Source organism: Sprattus sprattus (genome assembly GCF_963457725.1).
Source record: "Sprattus sprattus genome assembly, chromosome: 1".
Lineage (NCBI taxonomy): Eukaryota > Metazoa > Chordata > Actinopteri > Clupeiformes > Clupeidae > Sprattus > Sprattus sprattus.
Genome location: NC_137920.1, coordinates 23,254,796 through 23,265,820, shown reverse-complemented (window position 1 = coordinate 23,265,820; position 11,025 = coordinate 23,254,796). Strand labels below are relative to the sequence as shown.

Genomic DNA, 11,025 nt, shown 5'->3' with positions numbered 1-11,025 from the left:
CTATTCAGCAAATTTAATATTGTGGTCTACGAAGTCTATAGCCTATGCTGCCTACACACAGTTTATTGAATGAAAAGTCGGAAAAGAGCTCATACAGCCTTGGTTCCTTGAGCAACAATAACAACAGCGACAATAGACTAGTAAAAACGCATAGACTTATAGGATAAACAAAATTCCCAATTCCATTGCTACAGCGTAAAATTGTTATCTACTTTTATTCAGGAACATGCAAAGCAGTTCAATAATTCCGGACAAATTTAGTCAATAATATATATTAACGAAAGTGCGCCACCCAGTGACTAAACCAGTAAAACACCTGACAGAGAGAAAGACATCAAGACAGGAACAGGATGAACAGAGAGAGAGAGAGGGAGAAAGAAACAGATGGATAGATAGATAGATAGATAGAGAAGCATACAGAGAATGGTAGAGGAAGATCCCAGTTTATATCAGCTCATATTAGCTCATGTTTGAGGGGGGGGGGGGGGGGGGGGGGGGTAAACCTGCACGGTGCACACCTCACATGATCTGAGTGTGAGGAGAAAAGCACTAAATAAATGCAGTCCATTTTCCATCTAGTCTAATTGAACTACAATATGTGGATAGAAATGACAAAAAAAGGTCATTATTGTGTATTTGCACCCAGAGCCTTTTGAAAAAGGATGTGATATATTTGAGGATATCTAAGAGAGATGAATTGCATTAACCCAGAACACAGGTTAGCTCCTGCCTCCTATATTGCCTACCAGATAGATGAAACAGTCTTGGGTGTGTGTGGTGTGATGATTTGTGATTGACGCATACACAGTTGTCTGTGAAACGCACTGTGTATTAGGATTCTAGCTCCTGCTTCCTATGTTGCCTTCCAGATAGATGAATCAGTCTTGGGCGGGTGTGATGATTTGTGATTGACGCATACAAATGTTCCCTGTCAGAGAAGAAGGTCGCCAAACTAGGGTCCTTGTTGTGTTTGTGGTTTGATTTTCTGAATGTTTGCTGATGGACATTAATGTGTGTGAATTGAGGAATTTAATCTAATGAGTCGTCACACGGCTTGTCCAAAATGGCCTTGTAATTGGCGGCCACATCTTGAAAGGGAGAATTTAAAGGTGCAGCCTGAGAATTCTAATCCAATACACTTTTTGACAAATGCAGTGAATACAATCCTCTTTATGTTTAGTCAGTGTGTTCGCTAAAAAGAACTCTGTGTTCATACACAGCCCTGGCTCTGTAAATGGGAAACAAACACAGTGGCTCGGACAAGTCAGTCAACATGTTGCTTCTGGAGTGAGGAAGGGAGGGGTGCAATGTGATTGGCTCTTGAGCTCAAACATCACCAGAACATTCCAACAGGATTCCAGTAACCCTTTTCACTCTGCTGGTCTCGTCTCAGGGATGCCGTTGAGAAGCTGTTCCCCGGAGCTGTACAGCAGAGGCGGGAGCACATTCACGCCAATCCCCGGGTCTCCCATTCTGTGCTGGCGTTCCAGCGCCATGGCGACGAGCAGGCCAATCGCAGCGTGGCAGCTGGGGGCCAGAGAAGAGGGGCAAAGGTGCACCACAGTCTGTGTGTGTTTGTGTATCTGTGTCTGTGCCTGTGTGTCTGTGTGTGTAATGACATTGTATTTGAGTACAGGTGATGTTGGTGGTGTACTACTGGAGTTGTAGGAAGTGCGTGTGTGTGTGTAATATAACACTGGGAGTCTGTGTGTAATGACGTGTGTGTGTGTGTGTGTGATGACACTGTGATTCACCGGACGAAGTTTTTTTGTAGCAAGATTACTTGGTCAATGATGACACAGTACATCCATCAATGCAATGCAGTCACGAATGATACATCACGTCAATAGTTGGAGAAGGCCTTCTGCCCAACACAAGAAATGTTCAAGCATTTAAGCTCAGTTCTGTGATGTCACTCTGGGTCCCAAGAGGCCGCCCCGCATTGATCATGAGATGGTTACATATAGTCTTCACCAGTAAAAGCACAGTAAAAGCACAAGATGTTTTGGTACTTTTCCTTATTAGTACTTATGTATTTTATCTGCTGACCTGCACGTTGCATTGTCAAGTGCTTTCTTCGGTCTGTCTAAGAATGCCATATCATGCTATATCGATACATTTAGATTTGTATCTTACATTGTGTGTGTGTGTGTGTGTGTGTGTGTGTGTGTGTGTGTGTGTGTGTGTGTGTGTAGGTGATGCTGCTGGTGTACCACTGGAGCAGTGGGGAGGGGGTGCAGGAGCTGCTGGTCAGTAAGCCCGTGTCCAACTGGAGCCCTGAGGACGTGGCCCTGTGGCTGGAGCACCTGGGCCCCTGGGCCGCGCTCTACAGCTTCCACACGGAGCAGGTCAACAGCAGGTGAGGGGGCGGGATGTACACACACACACACACACACACACACACACACACACACACACACACACACACACACCTGGGCCCCTGGGCCGTGCTCTACAGGGACAGCTTCCACACGAAGCAGGTCAATGGCAGGTAAGGGGGTGGGATGTACACACACACACACACGTATTGTGTACACAAGCATCAATGACAAATTACTTGTATTACGTATTATAGGAAAATTCAGATCGCTCACTGTTGAAATGAAATCAAGGATATGCTGACAAGCTCAAAGCATTAAACGAAGAAGGAAGAATATTCAAAGTAATATGAGTTTTTACAATAAAAAATTGATGATCTTTGTTAATTTTTTATATATGACGTTTTAAGTTTTGAACACTTAAGCTCTCTGTAAATGAAGTGTAAATATTAAGATCTATAGCAAGGGCTATTGTCTTATATGACTTCTCTAAAGACTCTTGTTTGTCTGTTTGTGTGTTTGTGTGTGAGAGAGAGAGAGTGAATGAGTGAATAGTTGAACTGAATTGATTTAGTTGGTAAAGGCAATTTCTTTGTCTTCTTGTATCATATGTTCCCTTATTGTTTGGTTGTAATTTCATTGATTTTGAAGAAGAAAAAAACAACAAATCTTAATTTTTTCATGTGATTCATATATGCACTTTTAAATGTATGTATGGCAACCAGAGTGTAGTCAAGAACATAAACCGTTGCTTTGTATGTGTACTGGTGTCAGAGTAAAGATGGGGGCAGAAAATGAATAAAATGTTTTTAATACAACATTGTCATTGTCTGACATTTCTCCTAGATTATATGAACAGCTGGAAATTATAAATGAAGTGCTTAGTTTACTACTATAGACTGATTACATTTTGAGGACTTTAAGAAATAATTAATATAAAACCTCTGAAATAAAAATAACTTGCAAAATAAGCATAGGAATACCATAAATAGAATTCTAATATAAACATGTCTTCAGCCTTATATTATCTATTTTGATCTCTTAAAAAGTGCCTGTGAGATAAACAGTAGTCAGTCTTTGAGATCCTTCACCAACGTGTACATATGATTCTGTAAAGCGTAGTATTTTATAATGATAATGTGTGTGTCTCTGTCTGTGTCTGTGTCTGTGTGTGTCTGTGTCTTTCGGTGTGTGTCTGTGTCTGTGTCTGTGTCTGTGTCTGTGTCTGTGTCTGTGTCTGTGTCTGTGTCTGTGTCTGTGTCTGTGTCTGTATCTGTGTCTGCGTCTGTGTGTGTGTGTGTCTGTGTCTGTGTGTGTGTCTGCGTCTGTGTGTGTCTGTGTCTGTGTGTGTCTGTGTCTGTGTCTGTGTCTGTGTGTGTTTCTGTCTGTGTGTGTCTGTGTCTGTGTCTGTGTGTTTCTGTGTGTATGTGTGTGTGTGTCTGTGCCTGTGTTTGCGGGCATGCTCACGTCTTTTGTTGGATATTCCAGCTTCTCAGGCCAGTTTCCACTGACCTGACCCCCCTCCCCAGTAAGCTGCCCCTGACAGCGATAAGTGCACAGAGGCTGGTCAGCGGTAAGCGCACAGAGGCTGGTCAGCGGTAAGCGCACACAGGCTGGTCAGTCCCACACATGAAGTCAGGCCACAGCGAATACTTGGGGCTGTACGGAGCTTTCTGTAAACACCTGCCAGCCTCCCTGTCACAGCGACACAACATCCGCTCACACTTGTCATTCAGGGACTCTACAATCACAGTCAGAAAGAGAGAGAGAGAGAGAGAGAGAGAGAGAGAGAGAGAGAGAGAGAGTGAGAGAGAGAGAGAGAGAGAGAGAGAGAGAGAGAGAGAGACCTTTTAATGGACTTGGTATTTTTCTGTGTTTGTTATGTGTCCACATGTGCTTTTGTTGTGATTGTGTGCCCTCACCTGTTACCTATTGTGTGCCCTCACCTGTTTCCTATTGTGTGCCCTCGCTGGTTTCCCTCTGTGTGTCCTCACCTGTCATGTATTGCCACTTCCCTTGATTAGCCAGGAGCTAAATACCTGGCTAGTTCCCCTGCCCTTTGTTGTGCCGTTGGATTGTTTTTGTGTCACTGTTGTAGTTAGTGCTCTCAAGCGCTTTGTCTTTGAAAGTCTGTGCGCAGGACACGCAGCCCTCTTTTGCACTCAGGTGCCTCTAGCTATAGCTAGTCTTGGGTTGGTGTCGTGCTGCGGTTCTCAAGCCGCTTTTGGAAGAGTTCTTTTTTAAGTAGCCATCCGTGTTTTTGCTTTCAGTTTTTCCGCCTTTAGAGCGAGAGATACCTTTTGTAGCTTCCTAAGTTTGTAGTCTTTAGCCTTTTCCTCCATCTCCTGTGTTTTTGGATCATTGCTGCTTGCTGCTCTTTGTTTGTGAATAAAGAAATCAAGCAATTGAAACAATATCCTGCCAAACCCTGACATTCTGGATCTTTATAATAACAAATGTACAATTACTCCCGCAATCAAATTTTTTATTTCACCCTTACTGTATAACCGTATACTGTACTATTTATTTATTCCTGCACTTCCTGTACTCTCCACTCTTTGCACTATTCCTCCTTGTTTAGACTTGTTTAGACTTCTTGGACTGTTTGACCATTGTACTGTTGTATTGTTTTGTGATGTGATGTATATTCTGTGTAATATTTGTAAGTACACTGAGAGCAACTTTACCAAGCCAAATTCCTTGTTTGTGTAAACTTACTTGGCCAATAAAACCTGATTCTTATTCTGGAAAGCTAATGAATAACAATGATAATAATAATAAGGTTACCACCAGAATTGGAAGTAAGCTTTGAATTATGAAGGAGGATAAAATCTTGGAATGCAGGAAAATAAACCTGTGGCCCATGCTTATTGTCTATTCTGTCTAATCTTTGCGAGACAGGTGACTGCTCATCATAGTGATTTTACTGGCTTATCAGCTATGTAAATACTGTAATGGAACAGACCAGACGATCATTATCATACAGCTGAAAAAGCTAGTACTCTCACATTTCACCCCTTCATCCCATAGGTTTAAGTCTTTAGTACACAATACCACAACAGTATAGCTGTGTTTGACCTATATACACACAACTACAGCCTGATGCAACGGAAATGCTTGACTTGTTACACCCGCACTTCTCATTTCCCTCACCAGTTACAGTGATGGCCCCCTATTTCAGTGCCTGACTTGTTTACACAAAGCACAGTTTTTTTGCACCATAATGCTAAGGGTTGAGTTTTTTTGCACCATAATGCTAAGGGTTGAGTCTCGGTCCATGGCTCTGCTTACCACAGTCAGGGTTGTGGCCCTCACAGGTCCAGGTGTATTTATCTGTCTTGCTCTGGCACCCCATGTCCTCTGCCTTCCCATAGCAGCAGTCATGCTTCTGGCAACACCTGGGCATTGGAGTGAAGGAGACAGAGAGAGAGGGAGAGAGAGAGAGAGAGAGAGAGAGAGAGAGAGAGAGAGAGAGAGAGAGATAATGTGTGTATTAGAAAGTGAGTGAGTGAGTGTGAGATAGAAAGGGGAAGAGACATGGGCGCAGATAGCGTGTACGTCAGGGGGGTTCTGACGTACACACATTCGGATGACCCTCAATCCGTCCCCCTCACTTTTATTTGAAAAAAAGAATGCGTTCTGTCTTTGCATTAGGCTAAACTCACAGAAAACCAAAAGACTAGTTCTAATTTACTGCTTTGCAACAACTCTCATAAAACAGTCAGATCAAAGACGGACAATAATTTTGTTGAGCTGGGCAGGCTGCCTGCGTCGTCAGAGATTCTAATCTAAAAGTAACCGGTGTCTCTGGCGTTTACGTCTCGAGCCTGGTTTCCATTGTTACCCAGAGGCATCAGTGGGACAGCTCTTAATTCAGGATCCCACAACCAACCGACACATGCATGATGAAGCCATACAAACCCACTTTGCATTTTTTTGGTTGTCTGTTCAGAGTAATGTCGCCGTGGAAGAAAAAAAGAGAAGAGACGGTCATTGAGAATAGCGTGAAGAGAGGTGCCAATTTCCCAAGGGGGAAGGGGCACTCGACATTCATTATTTATTATCCATTTTTCGGCAATTGCAACTTTCTGGAGTTGTCGGGGGTCTTTCGGAAATGTGTACAGTAGGCCTATTTGATTGTACCAATGCCAAGCCTAATGGTGCGTGTAAGTTGTTACAGGTTGAATCATGAGAAAAAACGAACTTTAGAGCTAGACAAATGCCACTGCAGTGGCGCTAACGTGATCAATTTACTATGAACAGTAATTTTAATTACTAACACTTAGTCAGATATCGTGACTGATATTAGCTGAACTGGACGTGGTTAATCTAAAATCATTTAGACTGGCGCAATGTATTCAATTTAAGGTGAATCAGTGTTGGCGTTTAGTATAGCCACCTATTGAGCCTCCATTGAATTTTAATGAGTTGGCTTGTTATCTTGCCAGACACAGTAAATTATTTTGAGTCCAGAATCGATCTTTGTAGGCATTACTAACCATTTAGACAAAAATGACTACACAAAATTACATATATTTTATTATTTTGAAGCTTTTGAAGTCATGTAGAGTACTTATTTACAATTTGATATTTGTATATAGGCTTTGCTGTTCGTGTTTGTGTGTGTTTACAGCCTGCTCATTTGGTTTGCTTAAAGAATCTGTGTGCTTCAAGTCAATTCATGTTTAAATAAAACCGTTTTTGCATACACCATGTGGCATGCTTGGTGGCTGATTAGAAGCAGTAGTACCAATACGCTTTATTTTCTTGCAACGATGGGCAATTACGTTTGATGGGTTATGTCATGGCTGAGTGTAATAGCGCCCCCTGGGGGGGGGGGGTGCTAGGCTAGAATCGTCCCCCCCAGTTTCAAAAACCTATCTGCGCCCCTGGGAAGAGATGTAGTGTGCGTGAGTGAGAGAAAAAGATAGAGAATGTATTAATAATATACTGCATCTCATCGTAGCTCTTCTAATGTATACAATTAAAGCAGGTGTATTATACTGAGTCAACTGTAATCATATTGTGAAGGTTTTCATCAGTCAGAAGGAGAGTATGTGTTCAGTGCACTGGCAGACCATGAGTCTACTATAATTGCCACTTTTGACATTGACATCAGTCCTTCTAAACAGTAGAAAATAAGAAAGACAGAAAGAAAGACAAAGAAAGAAAGAAAGAAAGGAAAAAAACTTCCCTTCAAATTCCTGGTATTTTTTGTTAAATCTATTTCCTCATACTGAACGCATATACTCATATGTTGTTGTGTACTGTTATTTTTGGGTTCACCTAATTACACGGTCTTTTGTCTCCATGTGATAAAACAGGTTGTATTTAAAGAGCAGCAAGATGAAAGCGCTCAGACAACGTAGTATTGGCAAGAAACGTAGCAGATAAATGTTGGCCGATTACAATAGGATGTCGGGAAAGAAGTGTCCCTAGAAAAAAAGCGCACAGTTCTTGGTTATAACTATGAAATGTTCTTCTTTGTTCTGAATGCAACTCAACCCCTCTGTCTTTCTCCCTCTGGGCGTGCGTGCGTGCGTGCGTACTTGCATGCCGCCGGCGCACTTCTTTGCGCCATTGCGCTCCTGTTGATGAATACCCAACTGTATTTTGAATTCTGTTCCTTACCAGTCCGCTTTGTCTCGAGGCCATCCTTGACCACCGAGCCCGCAATAACACCCGTACATCATGTAAGCCACCCCCGGTCTACCCGTACTGCATTTGATAACACCGGCGAGCTCCAGCAAGCCTCGCTTCGCCCGGAGAGACCGCGCCAAACCCGGAGAGACCGAGAACGCGGCTACAAAAACAATGGAGAAAGAAAGACAGGGACCGTATATTTTGCTATACATAATTGTTGCCACTCTTTGTAGATGCATTTAAAAGACAAGCTAATGGATGAACTTAGAAAGCTCTCGAGTTTGTTGTTCAGTTGCCTCAATTATTGTGAGCATCTCCGACAATCTCTGTTGAGTAGCCTATTGCATATGCTATGCGTTGAAATACATGTTAATCACATCAAATCTAGGCTACTTTTTAAACAGACAAGATAGCTCAAGTAATTCAACAGTTAAGCATACAAGGTAGTTTAGTCCTTATAAATGAAGTAGGGACAAGATTAAAACATGCATAGAAATTAATCAACCGACTCAATATATTAGGGCTAAACGATGGCCCTATATTATTAACAGGTTTTAATAAAAAAGAACTTCGTCTTATGGGAAGTTAAAAATATCCCCCACTTACCCACTGAAAACAGTGCGTAGATGTAAAGTGCTTGCATGGCTTCGTCCACACCTGACGCAACCTGAAGGTTCACCTGATGCACCCTGTGTGACTACAGCGTTCTTCCCACAGTTGTATTTAAGGGAGTTGTCTGTCTGGTTAGTCCCAATCTGTTCGGTCAGCGATTTGGAGCCAGCCCAATCTCAGAAAGGCACAACTGGGCTGCATTCAAGGCTACCACACTGTCATAGACTAGCGCATATGAACATATGTGACACATTAAACTAATATTGACTCAGCTTCAGAAACACAGATGTACAGTGTTGAGTTTTTTTAGCACTTAGACACGCACGACTGTTAAAAAGACGAGATGGAGCCAGTGTTTCGTCAACTATCCATTTACATGCACATATAGACACAGGATAACCTCCAGTCAGTAAGTGCATGAATGAGTGGATTCAGGTTGATGACCTTCAACGTCATGATGAGAATTTTAAAATTTCTCAATCAAGTGACATATCAAACAAAGGCCTTGCCCTCGAATAACACTGGTGATAGTAGACGTATGTGGAATGTGGCGTCATTAAACTGCAACCGTGCGCTGTAACAGACCGTATGCTGTTCAACGACTATTCAGCAAATAGTTAATATTGTGGTGAACGAAGTATTGTGGTCAACGAATGCTGCCTACACACAGTTTATTGAATGAAAAGTCGGAAAAGAGCTCATACAGCCTTGGTTCCTTTAGCAACAATTACAACAGCGACAATAGACTAGTAAAAACGCATAGACTTATAGGATAAACAAAATTCACAATTCCATTGCTACAGCGTAAAACTGCTATCTACTTTTATTCAGGAACATGCAAAGCAGTTAAATAATTCCGGACAAATTTAGTCATTAATTTATATTAACGAAAGTGCGCCACCCAGTGACTAAATCTATTCACAACATAACTGTTGAGAGGCGTACATTCTCTTAGGGTGCGTCTATAAAGAAGAGGAAAACCTAGCATGCTTAATTTTATATCAGCTTTGTAAAACAAGCTGTATTGTAAAACAATCACAAAAAGAGTGGTATTGTTCTTGTGAAACCTCCAGTGCGGATAATAATGATGAGTACGAAGCGTGCCAATTTCTACGTTTTGATACAGGTTTGAAACATGTACATGGTCCCTTACGCATGGTTACGTTATCTGCCTAGGCGGAAGTGTTAAGACTACGTGGGGAAGAAAGGTTGGTCCAATATGTGTTTGAGAAATCGTATTATTACTGGCGGGTCAATGATTTAGAAACCCGCCGTTCATGAGTGCCAGGGCCCCTTCCCACCCCTTTAGGCAAATGTTGGCACACCGTGCGCACCGGGGCGAATAAATGGGAGGGACGGCGCGAGATCTGTAATGCTGCGCCGGTCGCGGGTGTATCTCCGGCAGGTGGTGAATCTGATGGCCCGGAGACCGGGTCTGTTCTGTGGAGCCATCCTGCTAAGTGTCCTCCTTGTATTAGCGGTCAAATTTACCTGCAGGTGAGTTTTTAATCCCCCGCTATGTCCGTTTTATTAGAAGCGCATCTATCGACGGTATTCTTTGTCGAACAACTGTCTCTAGGGTGACGTGACACAGTCCCTCGAGCCCCTCTCCAGACTCAACGTCACGCATCAGGCTAATCTCTGTCCAACTGAGTTCAGATCGCAATCTAGACATTGTTTATTAGCTGGTTATTAGCAGTTCGCTCACAAGTAGTTCAGAGGATTCATTTGATAGGAATTTGTCTATGCTGTCCCTTGTACGGCATCTAACTAACATAGCTATCTTTGCTAGCTGATGTTCGCCCGCTGTCACTCGACATACTCGTGAGAACTGACGTGTCCTAATTGGTAAACAGTGCTGGACAGCATTTGCCAAAGGCCATTCACGGAATGTTGTGTTCCACAGTAAGGACACTCACCAACCATGCGGTTTATAATGCTAAGCCTTAAGATTTGAATGTAGTTCTTCCTAAAGCTGTTCATAGCAGATTATAAAGTTGATTGCACTCTGTCCAACGGGCAGGAATTGTGGTAGGGAAGAGGCAATGTTATTCACAACTGTCCTACACATAAACACCATGCCTCGTCTCTGTAACCTTACGTTAGCAACACTGAATTTAAAAAAACAGGTGGATTCAGAAGACTTTCAGGCATATTAGTCAGGAACTTCTGTTAGACGCCGTTGCCTACTGCAACCTAATGCGTAATCTTCTATGGGGATTATGTGCAATAATTGACAGTTGCATTGTCAAGATTCGAGTTCCAACCATCAAGAAGTTTTGTGTAATAGAAGATTCTGAGTTGAACTATGCTTGTACAGATTTGTACATTGAGGCAGTTTTGTTTTTGGTACTCACCATGCCAGAAACGTCTAAACACAGTTGAAACAGCTGCACATCTATCTAGGGCAGCCTGCTCTGCAAGATCATCTGCACTGCAGTTCATGGTTATT

The 11,025-nt window shown here is 42.5% G+C and overlaps 2 protein-coding genes across 2 annotated transcripts in view; one reads left to right on the top strand and one right to left on the bottom strand.

The window, feature by feature from the left end:
- Positions 1-3,910: 3,910 nt before the first annotated feature.
- On the bottom strand, positions 3,911-8,604 carry LOC308374444 (phospholipase A2-like; the record flags this gene model as incomplete). The annotated part of the gene is made up of 4 exons (XM_080850220.1): positions 3,911-4,059; positions 5,610-5,716; positions 7,950-8,121; positions 8,568-8,604. The coding sequence occupies 4 exons, from the start codon at positions 8,602-8,604 to the stop codon at positions 3,911-3,913; spliced, it is 465 nt and encodes a 154-aa protein (XP_080706346.1).
- Positions 8,605-9,899: 1,295 nt separating this feature from the next.
- The window catches only part of txndc11 (thioredoxin domain containing 11), a 16,782-nt gene continuing 15,656 nt past the window's right edge, over positions 9,900-11,025 (top strand). Inside the window, exon 1 of the mRNA XM_080839359.1 lies at positions 9,900-10,070. Within this exon, the coding sequence (XP_080695485.1) occupies positions 9,946-10,070 (125 nt within the window). The 5' untranslated portion in view covers positions 9,900-9,945. The remainder of the gene's footprint in view (positions 10,071-11,025) is intronic.